This window comes from Lucilia cuprina, chromosome 3, assembly GCF_022045245.1.
Source record: "Lucilia cuprina isolate Lc7/37 chromosome 3, ASM2204524v1, whole genome shotgun sequence".
NCBI classification, from domain to species: Eukaryota; Metazoa; Arthropoda; class Insecta; order Diptera; family Calliphoridae; genus Lucilia; species Lucilia cuprina.
Window position 1 is genome coordinate 36550180 of NC_060951.1, and position 23285 is coordinate 36573464.

At 32.1% G+C, this 23285-nt stretch overlaps 1 protein-coding gene across 1 annotated transcript; it reads left to right on the plus strand.

Annotated features, from left to right (window-relative positions):
• LOC111684474 (uncharacterized protein DDB_G0283357-like) lies at nucleotides 1-21802 on the plus strand. The gene is made up of 11 exons (XM_023446648.2): nucleotides 1-548; nucleotides 612-4234; nucleotides 13176-13605; nucleotides 13692-13768; nucleotides 13920-14343; nucleotides 14446-14634; nucleotides 14752-14940; nucleotides 18553-18720; nucleotides 19087-19138; nucleotides 19214-19323; nucleotides 21464-21802. Exons 1-11 carry the CDS (start codon nucleotides 183-185, stop codon nucleotides 21623-21625), a joined length of 5790 nt encoding a protein of 1929 aa, XP_023302416.2. The 5' UTR covers nucleotides 1-182; the 3' UTR covers nucleotides 21626-21802.
• Nucleotides 21803-23285: the final 1483 nt, after the last annotated feature.

Genomic DNA, 23285 nt, shown 5'->3' on the forward strand with positions numbered 1-23285 from the left:
ACAATAGAAAAAGTTTTACAAGAACATTGTGTAAAATATTAAAAATTTATTAAACAAATAGATTAAAGTTTGAAAAACGTGAAAAAAGTGAAAATAAAACAAATATAGACATTTTAACAAAAACGACAAAAGACACCATAATTGCTTAAAGGGCTGAATTGTAAATTTAGTTTTATTACAAAATGTGGAATCAATGGTCGCAATATGCAGCGGCTCCGCCTTTACCAACAACAGCTCCACCACCTCCGCCCCAGGAACCAAGTGGAGCTACTGAACAAGCGGCTCCAGCTATTATAGGACCCATGTTGCCTACGGCAACGGTGGCACCACCAACAGCAGCAGCAGCCCCTATGCCGGGACCTACAATGCCTGCTGCTGCAGCTGTTCCTGCAACTGGCGGTGCCGGTGCAAATCCTTATTCGCAATATACAGCTGCTCAATATGCAGCTATGACACCAGAACAACAATATGCTCTACAGCAACATTGGCAACAATGGCAAAAGTATCAAGAGGAATATGCCAGATGGCATGCCCAATATGGAGAGCAGGTAAGTCAACAATCTTTTAGATTTTAAGTAACAAATTCCTAAATTTGTTTTTAATTCATTTAGTACAAACGTGAAATGCAATTGGCACAAGCCACCACTGCAGTCGCACCGGCCACACCAGCTCCTGCTGCCACGCCTGCCTATTCAACTAGCTATTATCAACAACCATCAACTGCACCACTTAATAAGATTACGGGTCAGCCTCAGTTATATACACAACCGCCACCACCACAAACTGCAGGCCCAGATGTTACAAGCTATCCGCCGGTAGGACCAGCCGCCAGTGTAACACAACAACCACCACCACCATGGCAACCACCTTCATTTAACCAACCACCACCAAATTTCAATCAACAAAGTGCCAATACCAATAATTCCAATATGAATTCACATTACCAACAACCGCCTTGGTCAGAGGCACCAAAACAAGGTATACACGCCGGACCACCACCGACGCCACAAACAGGCACGGAAAACATTAATAGTCAGGGTAATCGTGGACCAAATAATTGGCAAGGACCGCCTAATAATAGAGGGTCAGATAGTTGGCAAAACAATCAGTCGGTTAATCGAGGCAGTGGACCTAATAATCGTTCAAATAATAATTGGAATAATCAAAATGCTGCAGATAATATGGGAGGTCCTCCAAATAATTGGAATAATCAAGCATCAAATAATCGTAATATTGGTGGCAATAATAGAGGTAATTTGACTGTCGCAGATGATAATATGCCTATTTCAGATGATAATATGCCACCCTCGGATGATAGTCGCCCCAGTGAATACGATAATATGGCTGATGATGTTGATGATATGGATAATAATGGGCCTAACAATAATCGTAATTTTGGTGGTCCCAGTAATTGGAATGATAGGGGTAATAATCAAGGCGGTCCGTCTTCAGGAAATGAACGTAATCGTGGTCCAGGCAATTGGAATGAAGGTCCAAATAATAGAGGACCCAATGGTAATCGTGGTCCCAATAATTGGAATGATGGACCCAACAATAATCTTGGTAATATGGGTTCTAATACTTGGAATGATAATAATGCCAATAATCGTGGACCTAATAATCGTGGTCCTAATAACTGGAATGAAGGACCCAACAACAATCGTAGTAACGCACCCAATAATTGGAATGAAAGACCCAACAATGACCGTGGTCCTGGTTCCAATAACAGGAATGATGGACCTAACAACAATCGCGGCCCTAACAACTGGAATGACGGACCCAATAATAATCGTGGTAATAACAACTGGAATGAAGGACCTAATAATAACCGTGGCTCAAATAACTGGAATGAGGGTCCAAATAACAGAGGACGAAATAATTGGAATGATGGACCCAATAACAATCGGGAAAATTGTGGTCCTAATAATAGAAACGACAATTACAATAACCGTGGACCAAATGATCGTAACTTTGGTCCCAATAATCGAGGTCCCAATAATCGTGGATCAAATGATTGGAATGATGCGCCCAACAACTTTGGATCCAATGAACGTAATTTTGGTCCCAACAATCGTTCAAATGAACGTGATTTCCGAGGTCCTGATAATGGACCAAATGAACGTGGCCGCAATAATGAAGGTCCAAATCAAAGGGGTGGTGCTCCAGGCAACAATCGTGTCGCTATGGCTGATTTGGATGAAGAAATGTTCGATCGTCAGTTCCGTAAGTGGGAGCAACAATTTGAAGATTGGAAAAAGGCCAATGCTAACCATCCTGACAGGGAAATGTACAAGCGTTATGAACAGGAGTTTCAAAATCAACGCAATCGCATAGCCGAGAGACGTGAACAAATGCGTAGACGTAAACTAGAACAAATGGGTCTAGATCCAAATCAACCACCACCACAACCCTCTCCCTCAAATCGTTCTCAATCGGGAGACAACCGCGATTCCTCTGGTAGGAAAAGAAACGATTCAATAGGAAGTCAACAAAGCTCTAGTTCAAAACAAAATCTAGAACACAATCAAAACAAATCCTTCGATAAACAAACAAATAAAACTGCTCAAGAAACTAAAACACAGCCAGAAATACAACAGGAGAAAGTTGAGGAAACTAAGAAACCTCAAGATGAAGTTAAAAAAGTGCAAGATGAAACTACTAAATCTGCCAACAATAGAGAAACTCCACAACAACAAAAGAAAAATACTGCTACACCGTTGGGAAAACGTAAAAGTCGTTTTGATACCCCAAAGACACCAGCCAACAAAATAAAACCAGTCGAAGTGACAGAGGTCATTAATTTGGACGATGATGGCGATGATGATAAGGTCGAAGAAAATCAAGGCAATATGTCTGAAATCTTTAAAAAAGTCGACGGTATACCCGGTTTAGATTTGAACGATGATACATCATCTAAAGATGTAGACACAACAAATAAACCAGAACCGAAAAAAATTGGTAAAGTTCAAGCTGCTGTTGCTGGCACTGCTACTGCAACACCAAAGAAAATTCCTTCTTTGTTTGATATAAAAGTTGATAAACCTGATATGTCGGATGTGAAACAGCCTCCGGCAACTAGTGCAAATGCTATACCAGATTTAGCTAAAAGTTTAAATGATCCAGATTTTTTGAAAAAGATTTCAGAAGCTGTGGCTCAGGCTAAGGGTGGTGATGCTGCAACAACAAAGTCGCAAGATGTTGATAATCGCCAAATGTCATTTAATGAATGGCAAAAACGTAATCAAGGCGGAGGCGTTGAGAATAAAGCAAATGATGTTAATGCCGAACAAGATAATACTAATTCCCGGGAAAGTTTCCGTGATAGAGCCTCTGATCGTTCAGAAATGGGTGATGATATGAATTCAAATATTAGTGCTAACAGTGGTGGTGGCATGCGAGGAGGCAGAGGTATGCCTAATAATATAGGTCCTAATAACTTTGGTCCTAATAACAATTTTGGCCCTAATGGTCCTAATAACTGGGGACCCAATGGCCCTAACAATTGGGGTCCTAATGGTCCTAATAACTGGGGTCCTAATGGTCCTAATAACTGGGGTCCTAATGGTCCTAATAATAATTTCGGCCCTAATAACTGGGGTTCCAATGGTCCAAATAATTGGGGCCCTAATGGACCCAACAACTGGGGTCCTAATGGTCCTAATAACTGGGGCCCTAATGGTCCCAACAACTGGGGTCCCAATGGTCCTAACAATAATTTCGGCGGACCTAATAATAGAGGTGGCAACAATTTCGGACCTAATGGACCGAATCGTAATTTTGATGGTCCCAACTTTGGCCCTAATGATGGTCCCGGCCGCAACTTCGGACGTAATGGTCCCAACTTTGGACCCAATGATGGACCTGGTCGTAATTTCGGACGCAATGGCCCTAACTTTGGACCTAATAACGGTGCAGGCCGCAATTTCGGCCGCAATGGTCCCAATTTCGGCCCTAATGATGGCCCGGGAGACAATTTTGGTCGCAATGGTCCCGGTGGCAATAGACGAAATATGGGTCGCGATGGCTCTAATGATAGACGTGATGGTTCTCAAAATAGACGCGATAATTCCAAGAACAGAAATCAACCCAACAAGGATATTACAGATGATGGTGGAAGTGGCAATCGTGGCAATGTTAATAATCCATTCAGACGCAATGAAGCTCCAAAAATACCCAGTTTAGAACCGCAAGATGTTGGCAAACCAAATGACCAAAAGGAGTCCTGGATTAAAGGGTAAGAGGAATTTAAAATATTTATTTTTATTGTCTTTTTTAGGATAACAATCCAAGTAAACCTCCACCACAATATCTGACTACGGAAAGATAATAGATACAAAGTCTGTCAGTCTGTCTGCTTATATAAATTAGCCCTTATATCAAATATTTACATTTCCATAATTATTGTTAATTGTTTGAAAATTAATGTAAACAGAAATAGTTTTTTATTATTTCTTTCCTTTAATGAGTGGTGGAGGTTGTTTATACAGCCTAAATACGACCCATATTTTTACACATTTCTCTTTATTTAAATGTGTATGTTTTGTATTTTACTGTCAAATTACCTAAAAAATAGATCATTTTAATATTTTCTTTAATTATTATCAAAAAAATGGATATTTCTACATATCCCCTTTAAATATTAGAATTAAAACCAAAATCTCGTTAAAGACTAGGATGGCCCATTTTTTACCCACTGTTGAACAAGAGACAAAACATTTCACTTTTGTACATACAATGAGCTTATCTTGTATATATTTTGGGAAATTTAAACTATACGTGCTATTGAAAAGGACTGGTAGACTGGACTTATACATTGGAATATAGACTAGATTATAAATGGAACTATAGACTAAAGACAAGATTTTGAAATAGGCTATATGTAGACAAAGAACTGTACTATAGACCAGAAAATCTTTAACCTTAGATTACAAACTTGACTTTAGACTAGACTATAGACTGGACTATAGACTAGGGTATATACTAGAACATCGAATAGACTCTAGTCTATAGACTAGACTATAGACTAGACAATAGACTAGACATTAGACTAGACAATAGACTAGACAATAGACTAGACAATAGACTAGACTATAGACTAGACTATAGACTAGACTATAGACTAGACTAAAGACTAGACTATAGACTAGACTAAAGACTAGACTATAGACTAGACTAAAGACTAGACTATAGACTAGACTAAAGACTAGACTATAGACTAGTCTAAATACAAGAATATAGACTAGACTATAGACTAGACTATAAACAAGACTATAGACTATATTATAGACTAGACTATAGACTAGATTATAGGCTAGACTGTAGACTAGACTATAAACAAGACTAAAGACTATATTATAGACTAGACTATAGACTAGATTATAGACTAGACTGTAGACTAGACTATGGACTAAACTTAATACTAGACTATAGACTGATGTTTATACTAGACTATAGACTAGACTACAGACTAGACAATTGACTAGACAATAGACTAGACTATAGACTAGACTATAGACTAGACTATAGACTAGACTATAGACTAGACTATAGACTAGACTATAGACTAGACTATAGACTAGACTATAGACTAGACTATAGACTAGACTATAGACTAGACTATAGACTAGACTATAGACTAGACTATAGACTAGACTATAGACTAGACTATAGACGAAACTATAGATGAAACTATGGACTAGACTATAGACTAGACTATAGACGAAACTATAGACGAAACTATGGACTAGACTATAGACTAGACCATAGACTATACTGTAAACTAAACTGTAGACTAGACTATAAATTAGACTAAAGACCAGACCACTTACTGGACAATAGACTAGACTAGACTAGACTATAGAAAAGACTATGGACAAGAATATAAACCAGAATAGAAATTATACTAATTAATAGAATAAACATTATACAAGACTATAGGTTTTCAATAGTAGCAATAGGAATCTGCTACCAAATAAATTAAGTTTACAGCTTTATTATTAAAAAACACTTTTCCTTTGAAACAAATTTAAGTATTTATTTGAACGTACACTTTAAAATGCGTTTCAATCCGTGAAAGTTGTATTTAACTAAGTAAAAGTTTACAAAATATAAAAGCACAGTAACTACTTCGCCCCTCTTTTTCCAGTCTCTAGTTCACGCTAGGGTATATATTTGTATAAACCTTTATAACAATTTTTTTTGACATAACAACAAAAAAACAACAAAACCAGTTAACATTTGGAATTTATTTTCCATTTCTTTTCGTCTCTTTTCATTGCCAAACTTTATCCCTTCGTTCATATAAATGTGGTTTTAATAGCGGTAATGGTAAACCAAAATTTTCCAATGATAACAAAAAGAGGATGAATAACAGGAATAATAATAATAATCGACGCAATTGAAAAATGAAAAGAACACAAATATAAACAAAGAAATAAATACCTACATATAGTTTTTGAAACACGCTCTCTATTACACCCTGTCTCAAAAAAAAAAAAAAAGAAAGAAAAAAAAAAAATCAACTAATCAATCGATCACATACTCCTCTAATATTTTAAATAACGAATTTTGATGTAGCGCATTATTATTATTATATAACAGTTGCATAAAATAACTGTAATACCAACCAACCAACATAAATATTAATAATTTTAAAACAAAATTATGTTACTTAATGTTTAAGTAATTTGAAAATATTAACGACAAATTTTCGTTTATTAGAATTTTAGTGAATAAAAATATAATGAAATATTCATTTTATCTTAAAAGAACAAGCAAAAAAAAAAACTTAAACCATTGTTGTTGTTTATTTTATTCTTATAAATAAGGTTTTAGGTCTTTTTTTATGTTTAAATGAAAAAGAGTTTTTAAATGTGTTTATATTGATTTTTTGCCTTTAAAAATTTATGCGAAAATCTTGTAAATATTTAAGAATAACTTTGTCCATCCGTTTTTGTTTTTAAGTGATTCATTCCCCTTCTGTCCATAACTTGAATCAGAGACCAAATTTTTTTTATAAGTTTTGGTTTCTTTTTTTATTTATGTTTCGAATTATTTTGTTTATGCATGTTGTTTTTATAATTTGTTTTGAAAAACTATTAGATATTTTCTTTTTTTTTAAATTTTTGGTCTCAGTTTTTGGCAAAAATTAAAGAATTTAAAAAATTTCCTCCGCTGTTTTTGTTTTCCATCAGAGTCAATTCACTACTGAAGTCTGTCCGTAAAAGAAATCCAAATTACTAGAAAATAATGAAAATTTTCAATATAAATATTGTATAGTCTTTAAATGGAACTAAAAAGTCACTTCTTAGATCTAGAATAATTATTGTTTTTGGGACTGAAATATAAATTTGATCTTTTTTTCTTATAAATTGAAAATTTATTCTATTACATGTGGCCACCGGTAGGTTAGTGTTCTAGTTTGGTAGACCGGAGGTGGTGGGGTTCGATTCCAACCTGTGGCACTGGTTAAGGAGTGCACAACAGGCCCGATAGAGGCCCAGGTGTATTTCTTCGGATTTGATGTATTTATGTACATCCTTCTTTCAAACTAATCAACTAACTAACTATTCTATTAAATATTTGGATCTAAGAAACAACTTTTTTAAAGTACATGAAATAAATGCTTTTCTTCTTTAGTGAAAAGATGTTCAAATAAGCAAAAGATAAGAAATGTAATATTTCAAACTCATGGAATCAGTGTTTTAACCTTTATATTGGGGGTTATTTTGTAAATCCCTTCCCTTAATTTTTTTTATAAATTTGTTTTTGTATTTTCAAAAAGTGTTTTACAAAATATGTTGGGATTATATTTTTTGAAATAATTGCAAATTTATAGTTAAAGAAAACAATAAAAATTTATTATAAATTAACTAAATCTAGTTAGTAAAGTAAAATAAGATCCCCTGGACAATTTCTTATTTTACTTATAATTTTTAAAAATATACCATTTGTTATAACTTCAATTTACTAAAATCAAAATTGAAATGATCCATCATAAGCACAAGATATGTAGTTTTAAGAGCCCACAAATCATACTCATTTATGTAAAATAAACCCTTGATGTAGCAACAGCAGTGGTGGGCATGATGTAATTAATACCTATAATAGTTTATGTATCCCAAAGTTAAGATGATATCATGTTATGAATTGTTAATTATTCATAGGTGAATAAATGATAGTTATCAAATAAAATTTGCCCACTAACTACCCAGCAAAAAGTCTTTAATGGGTTGTACTGTCATAACCACTACTACTTACCGTCTGCATTACTTTGAAGTATTCAAGTAATGAGTTTATTTTAATCTGATATAGAAGTACTTTATTTTCGGCTTTGTCATTTTGTTTGCAAATTTTATTTAATTACTTGTTAACCATTATTTGTCGCGCAATAAAATATCTATGCAGTGGTGCAGCGAGTAAAACATTTTACTTACAAACCGAAGTCCTGGCTTCATATTCTCTCTGGCTCCTTTTTATACCCTACATCACTTTAGTGTGCAGGGTATATTGGGTTTGTGGTGATGTTTGTAACAAAAATATTCGTTCTATACCCACCTTAAAGTATAACAATCGGCTTAGAATTATTTTCTGAGTCGATTAAGCTATGTCCGTCCTTCGTCTGTCTGGCTGTCCATGTAAACCTTGTACGCAAGGTACAGGCGGCAATTTTTAAGATAATTGGATTAAATTTAGCACACAGGCTTCTTTTGGCTCAAGGACGAAGCCAATTGAAATGGTTAAAATCGTTCAATTATTTCGACTAGCCCCCATACAACCGTACCCGCCATATAGGGCCTTTGGGCTCATAATTAAGTTAAATGTTCTATTATGTCAACAAAAGTCGTCAAAACTTAATTTTATAGAAGTTTAAATGACACTAAAGATGTTTGTAATGATCGGGCTTCATTTGACCCTAGCCCCCATACAAACTTCCCTTCAGTAAATTACTTGAAAATTCACTTACAAACACTAATAAAACTTTTAAAGTAGACTTAACTTCCCCTACCAACATTTATAAGGATAGGGCCATATTTTTATCTACTCCCCTTTGAGCCGTCTTGTAAAAAATCTGTTTTTTTTTTGCCAAAAAAAGTAAAAATATTCCGGAATAAAGTTAAACAAATCAAACAAATGCTTAAATAATCACCATTTTTAACATACTGACTGGCGTAGGGTATCATATGGTCGGCTATGCCCGACTATACTTGTTATTATTAAAAACAACTCATTTAACACCCAATTCGTAACCGAGCGTAGAAGTACTTGCCTCCAATGACATCACCGTGTTAAAATAATGATTTAAAATGCTAAAGAAGAATTAATGAAAAGAGATTTTATTATCATTTTAACACATTACTTTTCAATGTAAGTTTTGATTGGCCAATTAAACCTAAGTTATATGTGAGAATGTTTCATTTTGTTTTAAATGTTTTATTTTACAAAAGTTATGTTTACAAAAAAACAGTTGTTCATTGTTTATGTTTTTGACTGAAAATTTGGCAATACTAATAAAGTTAAGTGATCTTAAAGTTAAAGTCCGCCTAAATTTGTTCTGAGTTTAATCTAACAGCAAGGCTTTGCTTTAACTGAGTAGAAAAAAAACCCGCCCTAAATGTCTGCCCCTCACTATAATATGCTCCTTCCTATGTCTGCTAAATAAAATTCATAAATTACAGCTAGAATACCACCTAAGCTAACCTCATGCCCACCACTGAATATATATTTATGTAGAAATAAATTAAATAATCAATCCAGTGGTAAACTCTAATTATTTTTAAAAATTACTTTCATTAAATCTAGTCTTTAAGTCATCTATATAGAAAAAATAATAAAAGTTGTAGATGTAATTCCACTCAGGAAAACATATTTATAAATAAATAAATATATATGAAGACCCACCAAACCTTGGATTAATCTAACATTCATAATCTTGAGAATATTTCTTATGCAAATTAACAAAATCAATAAAAAATTGCAGAGTTAAAACAAAAAAAAAAAAAACATCGAATGAATGGTGTTTAGTCCAAGCACGATTCTTTCTAATTAAAATCGGTCAATGATTTCATTAATTTTGCCATTCTATTTGTAACACCTTATTGGTCGTACATATATATTCTGAGTTTTTATTAGATTCAATGTCATTTCCGTCTGTCTGTCTTTCTGTGTCTAATGGAAGGAGTGCCGAAATTTTAAACAAATATTTTCTATCATACCCTTTATACAAATGATCAACAAGGAACCTTTCATCAATATCTTATTTATGCAGTTATCGTGGTGGGTGATGCTACTTATGCAAAAGTAGCACCACCCAAATGTTGTTGAAACAGGTTGGCTGTAACTGGGGAAAATAATTCCGGTTGATACAGCTGTTGCAGAGTTGATACTCTTTGGCCGATTGAGAATCGGATCGTTTCGGAGCGGAAATCCAATTATCGTGGGAACGCCATCCAGATGTTATTATATATGGCAAATATTGACCAATATTTCATCACATCCCTCTTCGCAACTAAGCTTTTCCCATCAAAAATAAAAAGGAATTTCTTCCGAAAGAATAACATAACATAACATTGCATAGCCTACAAAAATAATATTTTGCAATGATCGATTATCATTCTTACTAGAGTTCTATGATTCCTACAATGTAATTAGTATTCTGGTTTCCTATTAATGTTTAGATCTGATTCTTGCGTAGCCCGTTTGTCTGTGACCTCATTACTCCATATATACCCTACATCACTTTAGTGTACCCTTTGATGTTTTTAACGCACAATAATATTGTGAGTTACAAATTACACCAATAGGCTTAGGATAATCGTCCGTCCGTCAGTCCATGTAAACCTTGTAATTAAACTAAAGGTCGAAATTTTGACGATAATTCAATAAAATTTGGTACATGATCTTCTATTGTCCCAGGGACGAAGCCTATTGAAAATGCTCAAAGATCGGTTTATTATTTCACCCAGCATACAACAGAATCCCCGAATATAGATTGTAAATCGTGTAATCAAACTACAGTTCGCAATTTTGGAGACAACTCAATGAAATTTGGCACATATGGTACCGTAGTCGATGCCTATTGAAAATGGTTAACATCCGTTCATTATTTCACTTAGCCCCCATACAACTGAACCTGCCGAAAAGCAGTTCATAATTATACCCTACACCACTTTAGTGGGAGGAGGGTATATTGGGTTTTTGCTGATGTTTGTAACGCACAATAATATTGGTCCTATACCCACCTTAAAGTATAACAATCGGTTTAGAATCATTTTCTGATTTGCCTATGTCCGTCCGTCTGTCCATGTAAACCTTGTAATCAAACTACAGGTCGCACTTTTAAAGATAATTCAATGAAATTTGGTACATGATCTTCTATTGTCCCAGGGACGAAGCCAATTGAAAATGGTTAAGATTGGTTCATTATTTCACCTAGCCACCATACAACTGTAACCCCAAATAGGGCTTTTAAGTTCATAATTATGTTAAATATACTCGTATGTCGACAAAAAGCTGCAAAATCAAGTTCTATACTAGCCTTGACGACCTTCATGAACTCTATAATTATAGGGCCTCATATGACCCTAGCCCCTATAAAAAACCCTCCTCAAAATTTTACTTAAATGTCCACAGTTTTATTCAACAATAAATGTCTTAAGTTTAAATGTTTTATTATGAAAACTTAGTTACATTTTACTTTTTGTAACAGGTGCAGGGTATTATATAGTCGACCTCGCCCGACTATAATTTGTTACTTGTTATGTTTAATATATTCTTATCTCGAAAAAACCAAGTTCTATACTTGATGCATTGATAACCCTTATAAATTTCATAATTATAGGGTTTCATTTGACCCTAGCCCCCTATAAAAAGCCCCTCTTCAAAATTTGACTTAAATCCGTTTATTCAACAGTAAACGGATTAAGTATATCTGAGGCAAGGTACAATTTAACTTAAATGCTTCATCATGAAAACTAAATAACATTTTATTATTGTAACCGTTGTAGGGTATTATATGATTAGCCTAGATCAACTCAAATTTCTTACTTTTTTTTTAAATTATATAGAATATAAATATCAAAAAATCATTCAAAAATATATACCGATATATCTTTTAGATTAAGCCTTATAAATCGTTGAAATAAGTAATGATCCATAAAGTCGTAAGTAATCGATCCATAACTGTCCCAAGTATCAAGCTAAGTCCATGTATTGTTAAGCTTTCCAAAATGTATTTTAAATTTAGCAAATACAACATTTTAATTTAATTCGTCCACCATGAATATGTTAAAAATGTTTTAAAGAAATTTCTCAAAGCCCTTTAGTTAAACCTATTAACTGTATTCCCTGATAAATATTGTCCCTTATATCAATAATAATAGCTCGATTTGAAAATGATATGAACGAAGTGTATGTCAATATAAATAGGCTTCAGTATAATGGTTCTTTTCGAATTGAATTGCAAACTATAACAGCTATTTTAAAGCAGCTATACTAAATCAGACTAAATTAGATTTTATTGTGTTGACTCTTATCTGTTGTATAAAGCCCCCTTACACAATTTTTTTCATAAATAATTGAGTTTTTTTGCATCTTTTTATTAAAATCAGGATTTTATAATAAAAATTAAAAATAGATTTACAAGTAGTAAGTTTTAGAATCGTTTCATTTTCGAAAAGAAGCCAAAACAACTTCCATGTTTTGATCTAATTTATGTAAAGAAAATTATTACAAATTTCTCATAAAAACCACCGTCATGACCCAATATCAATGATGACATCTCACAACAGACAATTTTTTCTAACATAAGACAATAAAAATTAACCATCAACATTAGTTTAATGTAGTAAAATTAAATTTAATTGTTTTATGTTTGAAAGAAAGTCCCTAAAGAAGTGTCAATCACAATTGTCTGCTTTAAAAAACAATAAAATTGAACTTAAAAAGCAAAATATCAAAAAATCCGCCATGCGTTTGATATGTATAAATTTTTAAGAAAACGCATAATTGATTGCTGTTGTTTATGAACATTTTTTATTAAAGTTGTATTTGTGTGTCTTTTTAATATTTTCACCAAAAGAAAGTTTTAAAAGAAAAGTTAAGAAAGAAAGAAAAAAAGAAAAGAACTCAAAAACTTTTTTTATATGATTACACTGTGCAAATTACAATTACAACAGCCCTGCTGATCGTGATAATCTCGATTATGGTGACTACTATCGACCGGTACAAGTCATAGACTATTCAAATAGTAATGCCACGCCCACCACAACCATACTGCCAAAAGTTATCGATTATGGTCATAAACCGGTGATGAATGATGGTGATGATGATGAGGCTGATAATAATGCTTTTAAACCTTTGAAAATAATCAATTATGATCACGCCTCAAAGGCAAAGAATAATCCACAACAATGGCAACAGCAACAACGTGGAAATGCTAATCAAAAACGTAAAAAAAGAAAAAATAATAAAAATAATCAACAGCAGCAAAAAAATCAGAAACCAAATCAACAACAACAGCAAAAGCAACAGCAACAGCAGCTGCAGCAGCAACAAAAACAAATACAAGCGGTTCAAAATCCCTTCAACACCTCAAATGAGCAAAAGGTAAAAATAGTGATGAACAGAAAATAACGCGAATTTGTACAGTAAAGTAGTGTTAATTATATGTTTTGTTTTATATGTTATTAAAGGATTTACAAGAACAAAATAAAAATGCTGATGCCGATAAAGAACAGGCTGATCTAGAAGAAATTTCTGATTTTGAAGAGTAAGTACAGGAAAAATTTTATTTATTTTTAAACTAAAGGATGATTAAAGAATGAAAAAAAAGTAAAGTTTTACAACTTTAATCATCACTTAGTTAAGTTTATACAGTGATTTAAAGATATTATTAATATTTTCAATATTTTACTCTTAAGTATGCCTGAAGAAGAACCACAATCACCACCACCTCCGCCACCGCCTATGTTCAATTCAAGCGGTACTTTTACACCATTTGATACACAACAAACACCCTCTTCAATATTTCCCTCAACAGCTGAAGCTAATGAAAATCTACCGAAAATTTCATCGACTCATGTTCAAATGTCCATACCCACAGAGGAGAATAATAATACCATTTCAATTGATGAGATACTCATGAAACCGGGACGTCAAACAAGACCCAAAAAGATTTGTATTATTCTAAGAGGTCCACCCGGTAGTGGTAAATCTCATGTAGCTAAGCTTATAAAAGAAAAAGAAAAGGAAATGGGTGGTAATAATCCACGCATTTTAAGTATTGATGATTATTTCATAATCGAAAATGATTATGAAGAAAAATGTCCCAAAACTGGCAAGAAAGTAAGCAGCAATTGAATGTTATTTGCTCTTCCTACAATCAACAAAATTACCAAACAAATCTTAACTTTTCTTTTCATTTTTTCATTCCCAATTTTCAACTAGATTCCAAAAAAGGAAATTCTTTATGAATACGATAAAGATATGGAGGAGAAATATATGGAATATTTAATAAAATCTTTCAAAAAAACTATTGCCGATAATTTCTATGATTTTATTGTTATCGATTGTAATAATAATTCTTTACGTTCATTGAATGAATTTTATTGTCATTCAAAAGATTCGGGTTTTGTGGTAAGTTAATAACAATTTCGCTAAAACTTCAAAAAGAAACAATATTCTATTTGTTTTTTATTTAAAAATCAATTTTATTTGCCTAACATCTCTTTTTTTGCCCCTTCAAATCTTTAGCCCTATATTATAGATCTTTTTTGTGACTTGGAAACTTGCCTTAATCGCAATATTCATGAACGCAGTGAAAATGATATTAAAGAAATCATTGATACCTGGAAGACTACACCTTGTCATTATATTAAATTAGATATTTCTAGTTTATTGCAGAATATTGTTGAAATGGAAGATGCCGAGGACATGGTTGTGGTAAATATCTATTAACTGTTTTTAAAACTTTATTAACTTTTTTTACAGCATTTTGTACATTTTACACTGTAAAAGATGTATATATTTTTAATCTTACCTTTAGCTTACTTAGTTAAAATTTTAAATTAATTTTAAGTAACCTTTCTCAACTGGCAACTTGTTTATTTTACAACATTTCGCCAAAAATCAAATAATTTATAATTTATTTTTTTGTCCCAAATTTATATTTGTTTAATTTACAAGTCTGTAAATGTAAATTTATTCTTAAAGCAAGACGTTTATTCAGAAATGGTTTTATTGTTATGACCCCTATATATACCTTGATGTGAAACTAAAATGTATGATTACAAACATATAAAATAATTTATGATTTTATTAACGTCCTCCTTAATGAATATTTATAATTAAGATAAACACGATTTAGTTATGTAGAATGTATAGGGAACTTTTGGCTCACACGATTTGATAAACAATTTATCTGTATTTTACATATAGTCCAAACTGGTGTCCAGTCTATAGACCTGACTATAGTACCAACCGTAGACTATGCTATAGTTTAGACTATAGATTACTTTATAGTTTAGGCTATAGTCCAGTCTATAGACTATTGTAATAAATGTTATATTCCAGGCATAAACAAATTTTTAAGTATTTTATAGGTTTTAAGGTAAGGTAAACTTTACACTAGACTATAGACTAGACTATCGATTAGGCTATCCACTATACTATAGACTAGATTTTAAACTAGACTATAGACTAGACTTTAGACTAGAATATATACTAGACTATAGATTAGACTAAAGACCAGACTATGAATAGACTACAGACCAAACTATAGACTAGACTATATACTAGACTATAGATTAGACTAAAGTCCAAACTATGGACTAGACAATGTACTAGACTATAAACTAGACTATAGACTAGACTATAGACTAGACTATAGACAAGACTGTATACTAGACTATAGACTAGACTATAGACTAGACTATAGACTAGACTATAGACTAGACTATAGACTAGACTATAGACTAGACTATAGACTAGACTATAGACTAGACTATAGACTAGACTATAGACTAGACTATAGACTAGACTATAGACTAGACTATAGACTAGACTATAGACTAGACTATAGACTAGACTATAGACTAGACTATAGACTAGACTATAGACTGGACTATAGAATATACTATAGACTAGACTGTAGACTAGACTATAAATTTGACTTCAAACTAGACTGCATCATATTGAAATGCTAACGGAAAGTGTAGCAAACTCATGTACATTTTAAAAAAATATCGAATTTTTAAATGTATTTTACTATAGTTCTGTATTGTTTTTCTGAAAAGTACAAAAAAAACTTTTTACCACTGTTGCCCATTAATCAATAATTTATGAGCAAATGTCTGACTTAGTTATGGTTCCAAAAGTAATGCACCCTACAATAACAGTGAGAAAAATTATGATTTAAAAAAAAACTTGATGAAAACTGTTATATGAGACTTTACTTTTACAATAATGATTATTTTCATGAATTGTGTTAGTCTAATGATCACATACATGTATTGTACACTAGGACTATAAACTGGCCCTAAAAAGTTTTAAGACTTATCCTTATATTCATCATCCAAAAGATAGATTTGTCATTCAATCTGTAACACATCATAAAACATCAAAAGACGATCTATAAGTGGAAGGATAAATAGAATCCGAACTGAATGAGCTGGTATGCAATATTGGTCCACTATTTTACCAATGCCGCCAATAAATTACCCCCAAATTACTGCCTAAATATTCATTAATATGTTAGTTGTTAAATGCACAAACGATATAAACAAGTTTTATAGAATCCAAAATAACTCTGCGATCGAAATTCTTGAATTATAACCGACCAAATAGGGGCTCTATTCCGAAAAACAGAGCTGTAAATGATTCATTCATTTTCGAATTATTTGAATTAGAAAACGAATCGCAATTCATTTGACAAATTCATTTAAATTGGAAACTAATTGCAACTCATTTGGCAAATTCATTTAAATTCGTAATGAATTGCAATTCATTATTACCAAATACATTTGAATTGATTCAAATTTCATTCAATTCTCATTTTTTTTGAAAGGAATTAATTCAAAATTTTGTCAATTCGTAAACGAATTAAAATCAGAAATAAATGATTCATTTACAGCTCCGGCGAAAAGCAGCCCAATTATTATATTAATATGTATTAACATATACAATTCATCATAAATCTAATTAAAGTGTAAATACTGTTGGTAAAAAAAACAAGTGTATCGTTATGTAAAGACTTAAATCAAAATTCGACTTTCGAATAATCGAACAATCGACTTTTTGTCGAAAAAAGTAGAAATCGAATGTTTTGTTCAAAAAAAAGTCCATAACTCGACTATCGTCTATGAAAAAAAGTCGAATAAGTCGAAAAACCAAAAATAGTAGAAAAAAGTCAAAAATAGTCGAAAATTTAAAAAAAGTGGAAAAAAGTCAAAAATTCTGAAATAGTCGGAAAAACTCGAAAAAAGTAAAAAAAAAGTCGAAACGTCTTAAAATCGGAAAAAGTCGAAATAAAGTCGAAAACTCGAAAATAGTAGAAAAAAAGTCAAAAATAGTCGAAAATTTTAAAAAAGTGTAAAGAAAAGTCAAAAACTCTGAAATAGTCGGAAAAACTCGAAAAAGTAAAAAAGTCGTAAAGTCGAAAAAAGTCAGTCGAAAACTCGAAAATAGTAGCAAAAAGTCAAAAATAGTCTAAAATTAAAAAAAAAAAATGTATAAAAAAGTCAAAAACTCTAAAAAAAAGTTTACTAAACGAAAAAAGTCGAAAAATTGACTTTGCATAAAATGCAAAAGGTGGAAATGTCGACTTTTCGTTTCAACTATAGAACCCTAATATAGAGCCGCCAAAATTACAACGCATGCTTTAATATTTTTATGCAGTTTTAGGGAATAACCTTAAATACAATTTATAAAACATAAATCGAATTAATGCTGTGAGAGTAAATTTAAAATTAACCCATACTCTCATAATTGATTTTAATTTTGAAATATTTATTTTTTGTAATTTTGAATAATTTAAATAAATTCCCTATTATTGTCATATTGATGTCTTAAGTAACTTGGCATCAAACCCATAAATTAAAACTAAAATCGAATATTTTTAAATATTTTAAAAATATTTTAGGAAATATAAATTAAATAAGAATTATCAAAACTATATTAAAACCTTTTATAAACCCACCCGCACACCCTTTCCTATCAAGTATGAGGGGAAAATGTAACATATAAAACCAAGCACTAATGTCTGCCATAATAAATTTGTTCATAATATTTGAAATACGTTTGTAAAACAATTTAGTAACTTAAGAAAACTAATTATGTTGAATTTGAAAACCAAAAAACTTTTTTGTAAACAAAAAAATAATTGAAATGAAAATTAGATTAAGATTTTCATAGTATGTAATTTAAGTTGATATTTTTTATAAAGAAATTCTTAAAAGAAAAACAAACAACGAAAATAAGGTATTTATTTTCGACAAGAAGTTAATAATAAATATAAAAAAAATTTTCAACATGATTTGGAATATAATTTCTTTACAGGATGATAATACAATTAGTGAAAATTATGCTGATAATAGTAATATGACAACGTCGGCAGATAATGAACAAAATAATGAAGCAGCAGATATTGAGGCAAATGATAATGTCAATCAAGATAATAACGACGACGACAAAGATGAGGATGATAGTAATGATTCAACGGCAAATGTAAGTGAAGTTTTATTTATTTATATTTTTTTATAAGGATATCCTTTTTTTGGAGTTTGAAATATTTATTGATGACAACAAATATTGCGGCTTAATTTGAAATAGTTTAAACTATAAAGCGATGAGGAAGAAATATTATGGAATATACTTATTGTAGGGAATCTTTCTTGGTTTTTGTTATTTATTAATGAAATGTTCCTTTTTTATCTAACTTAAACTTAATGGTTTAAGTTTAATTTTATTTATAAATGTGTTGCTTAAGGTTGTAAGTTTTTTTTTTTGTTTTTGAAAGTAACTCCCACAAAAAAGAAGAAAGTAAGAAATTCTTTAAAAAAAATATTTAATAATTAAACATTTTTATAACAGTGTGGCTTCTTAAAAAGCAAATGGGAAACTGATACAACCACACAAAATTTGGGTAAGTTTTTAAAAATATAAATCCCTTAAGTAGTTTTCCAAAGATTACTGATTTAATTAATTTATTTTCCATTAGCCCGCTTGGATGGTACTAGTAAATTGGCGACAAAACGTAAACCCACTATGGAGGAATATTTACAAATGGATGAATGGCAACCGCCTACAGATTCCAAAGGCAAAAAACGGGTAAGTTTTGTGTTTAAATTTCTTATAGTCTGCTTTACAAAGAGTTTTTCATTTGCTTTTAATATTATTATACCCTACACCACTATAGTGGGGGAGGGTATTATGTGTTTGTACTGTTGTTTGTAACACCCAAAACAAAAATTGGTCCTGCACCAGCTGTAGATCCAGTTTAAGTTTTTGGGGAGATGTTTTGTTACACCCTACACCACTGTAGTAGGAAGGGTATTATATGTTTGTGCTGATGTTTGTAACACCCAAAAATTTAGGTCATACACCCACCTTTTGTCCGCCTGTCCGTCCGTCCATTTGTCTGTGTGTTCTCTTCTTTTGTCCCAAAAACGAGTGCTATTGAAAATGACTGAAATCTGTCCATTATTTCGCCTAGGCCCCATACAAACAAACTTCGAATGGAGCTTTTAGGCTCACAATTACGTTAAATGTTCTATTATGTCACGAATGTCGGAGTACTTTACGTGAACACATGCCTTGACGGACTTATTTCACGGTGGTCTTTTTCATATACTGGGTAGACTTGAACAACGGTCTACCATCGCCCCTGAATCCTTCAATGAAGAACTCAGGTGGAAATTTTTGTACATGGATTGGGCCGGCGCCATGTACAAGCACTTGCTGAAGTACTCGAGCTATCTAATCTCGGATCATTGCTGTCCCGATGCTTAACTTCCGAGATGTAAAACATCACTTCCGTTTACAATCACGCAGATGGGATGGCCTCTGATGATTCGGCAACAGCACCTAGAGACATAACCGATGGACCGAAGTTCGAATTCATCAAATAAGCCGAAGATTTTGTTCTTACTCACAGGGACACACTGTGGTAATTCTGATATGAACAGTGTATACTCTGAACATATGTGGACAAGGAAGGAAAATTCAATGGTATCATATATGATACCTTTCATCCATCATCATACTACCTAGCACACATACCATTTAAACGACACATTCATAAGAGAAAAACATATGACACATTTATTATAGTTAGACGGGCCGTACCCCACATCCACCCCGTACCATATACAATTAATACCGACTCATTTCCAACGATTAGTCGCACAGTCACTCCTCTGTGGAGTATCTGTTGTTTCGGCAACAGCACCGAACTTATGCCGAAATATTGACTTTACCGTACATCCGTCTTTTAACCGCAACTTACTCTTCCCGCGAATTTGGGTTTAAACCACAGCCACTACTTCCTCAACCTACCTTAACAGTCCCGGCCAGACTAGAGGTATTGGAAAACCTCTATATTCCCCGGGTTTGCAATAACACCAAGGTGGAGGCTTCGCCAAGGTAACATACCCCCGGGGGATGTTATATTATGTCAATAAAATTTAATTTAACCCCAACTCACTCTTCCCGCGAATTTGGGTTTAAACCACAGCCACTACTTCCTCTCTATTCCCCGGGATTGCAATAACACCAAGGTGGAGGCTTCACCAAGGTAACATACCCCCGGGGGATGCTATATTATGTCAATAAAATTTAATATAACCGCAACTCATTCTCCCCACGAATTTGGGTTTAAACCACAGCCACTACATGGATCCCAAAGGAACCTTAACCAAATTGACCAGCCAGGACATAATACTGCGGGCAACTGACAACACGTAGTACCAGATTATGCGATGCTCTGCTTTGACCTCTTTTAACTAAGGACTAAGCCAGGCAGTAGACTGTAACCAATTTTTTAGTCCCGGCCAGACTAGAGGTATTGGAAAACCTCTCTACCAAAAAGGTAACGTGCCCCCGGGGCATTTCATTTAATAGAAGTTTAAACTACACTGACGATTTTTGTAATGATCGGGTTTCATTCGACTCTAGCAGTCATATAAACTCCTTTTCAGAAAATTACTTGAAGATCAAAATTCACTTATAAACACTAATAATACGATTAAATTCTACGTAAATTCCTCTAGCAAAATTTATAAGGATATCCCTACTCCCCTATGAGCCTTCTAATAGAAAATATTTTTAATCAACAATTTTAATATGCCGACTTTTGTAGGGTATCATATGGTCGGCCATGCCCGTCTATATATATTCATAGTTGTTTCATTTTAAATTTTATTTATATTTTGCTTTCTATGATTCTTCTCTTTTTTTCTCTCTCTCTCAGGTACGATGGGCTGATATCGAAGAAAAACGTGAACAGGAGAAAATGCGTGCCGTTGGCTTTGTTGTGGGTCAAACTGATTGGAAACGTATGATGGATCCTAATGCAGCTAAACGTGCATTAAATAAAACTAAATATATTGAACGTGTTAATAAAAGGCGTTAATAAGAAACTAGTGATTTCTTTAACTATTTAAATATCGCATTTATTGAAATGTTGTAAACATATTTAATTTTGTTTGAAATTTGCACGACTATTAAGGATTTTTTTCGTTTTGATTTTAATAACCATATGCATTCGTAATTTTATTTACTTAACGTGTTTTAATATTTAAACAAACAATGAAGAAAAAGAAAATCATGTAAATTATTTTGAATTTTAATATATGTAATACGTATTAATATAATTAATTATACAAATTTCGTATATTGATTGAATTTAATTAAAATTAATTATTACTATTAAAATGTATGATTAGAATTCAATAAAATATTACTATTAAAAATACAATTAGATGATAACATATTAAGAAAATTTTAACATGTCTCTTGTTTCATTTCAGTTATTTGTTAAGGAGTTTTCTTAAAGGCTTCAATAAATCTTTGTACTAAAATCTCTTACAGAAACTTATTGTCTTTATTTCTTCTTAGAAATTAATCACTCTTTTAGCACTCTATAGAACTCTGTCCATATTTAGCTCATAACCTCATAAAAGACCTTTTTTTAAACATAGGAACAAAAAATGGATTCATAAAGTTTATGTGTATATGAATAGGTCCTTCTCAGCTAGCATTTTTTTGAAATTCTTCTACACGATTTAAATTATATCTGCGATCATTTTCTGATTATAAATTGCACATTCGTCGGGATAAAATGGTATCCCAACCGCGACTCTTCTTAGTGAGTCTTTTATGTGCCTCACCTGTGATCAGTTTCGACTTATTCTTATGCACTTTACATTAGTGAGAAGGGTATAAATAAGTTTTTCATTTCTATAACATAATTTTCCAATCTTAGAAAGTATATATATTCTGGATCCTTACTCCATATCTGTCTGTCTGTTTGTCCGTCTGTATGTCTTTCTTTGTGTTTGTTGAAATGAGTATTTCTGTTAGACATGTTTTTGGGAAGATCACTATTTAATATCAGCCAAAGCGGTCCATAAATAACGGAGATATGAGCAAAAATCAGAGACAACCTCTGAAAATTTCATCAAAATTTTTTTATTCATACTCAAACAGAAATTTTGTTATTGCCCTCTTGTTTATAAAAACAAGGCAGAGCAGCAGAGCAAGAGTAACAGAGAGAGATCAGCAGAGAGATCAGTTAAAATCCATAAAAGGGAACTTTTTCGTTTTTCAAAAATATTTTAGTAATTTTTTGAGTTTTTTTCTGAGTAATTTTAGGATAATTAAAAAATGTTGATCTTTTTATTATTCTGTACATTTTGTTATTATTTATCGAATAAATCAGATTTTATTATTATTATTTTTTTTTAATTTATTTCGTATCAAAATTTTGTTTTATAAAATTTAAATTTTATTATAAATTTATATTTATAAACGAAATGAGAATTATATTATTAACTTATTTTATTAGGCCACACACAATTTTTTGTCAACTCTTCTAAAAGACTCTTTTTTTGAATGAGCTGTTTTTCTAATCAGTTTCGAATCATTTTTAAATCTTTTTTGAGCCATTTTTAAGTGTAATTGTTATTGATCCATTACAAACACAAAAATTTTCATAAGAAATACTTTTAGATCTTTAAACTGCAGGTCTTGAGCTCGTCATGTTTGTCTTATTGTAGTCCTCTAAGGTGGTG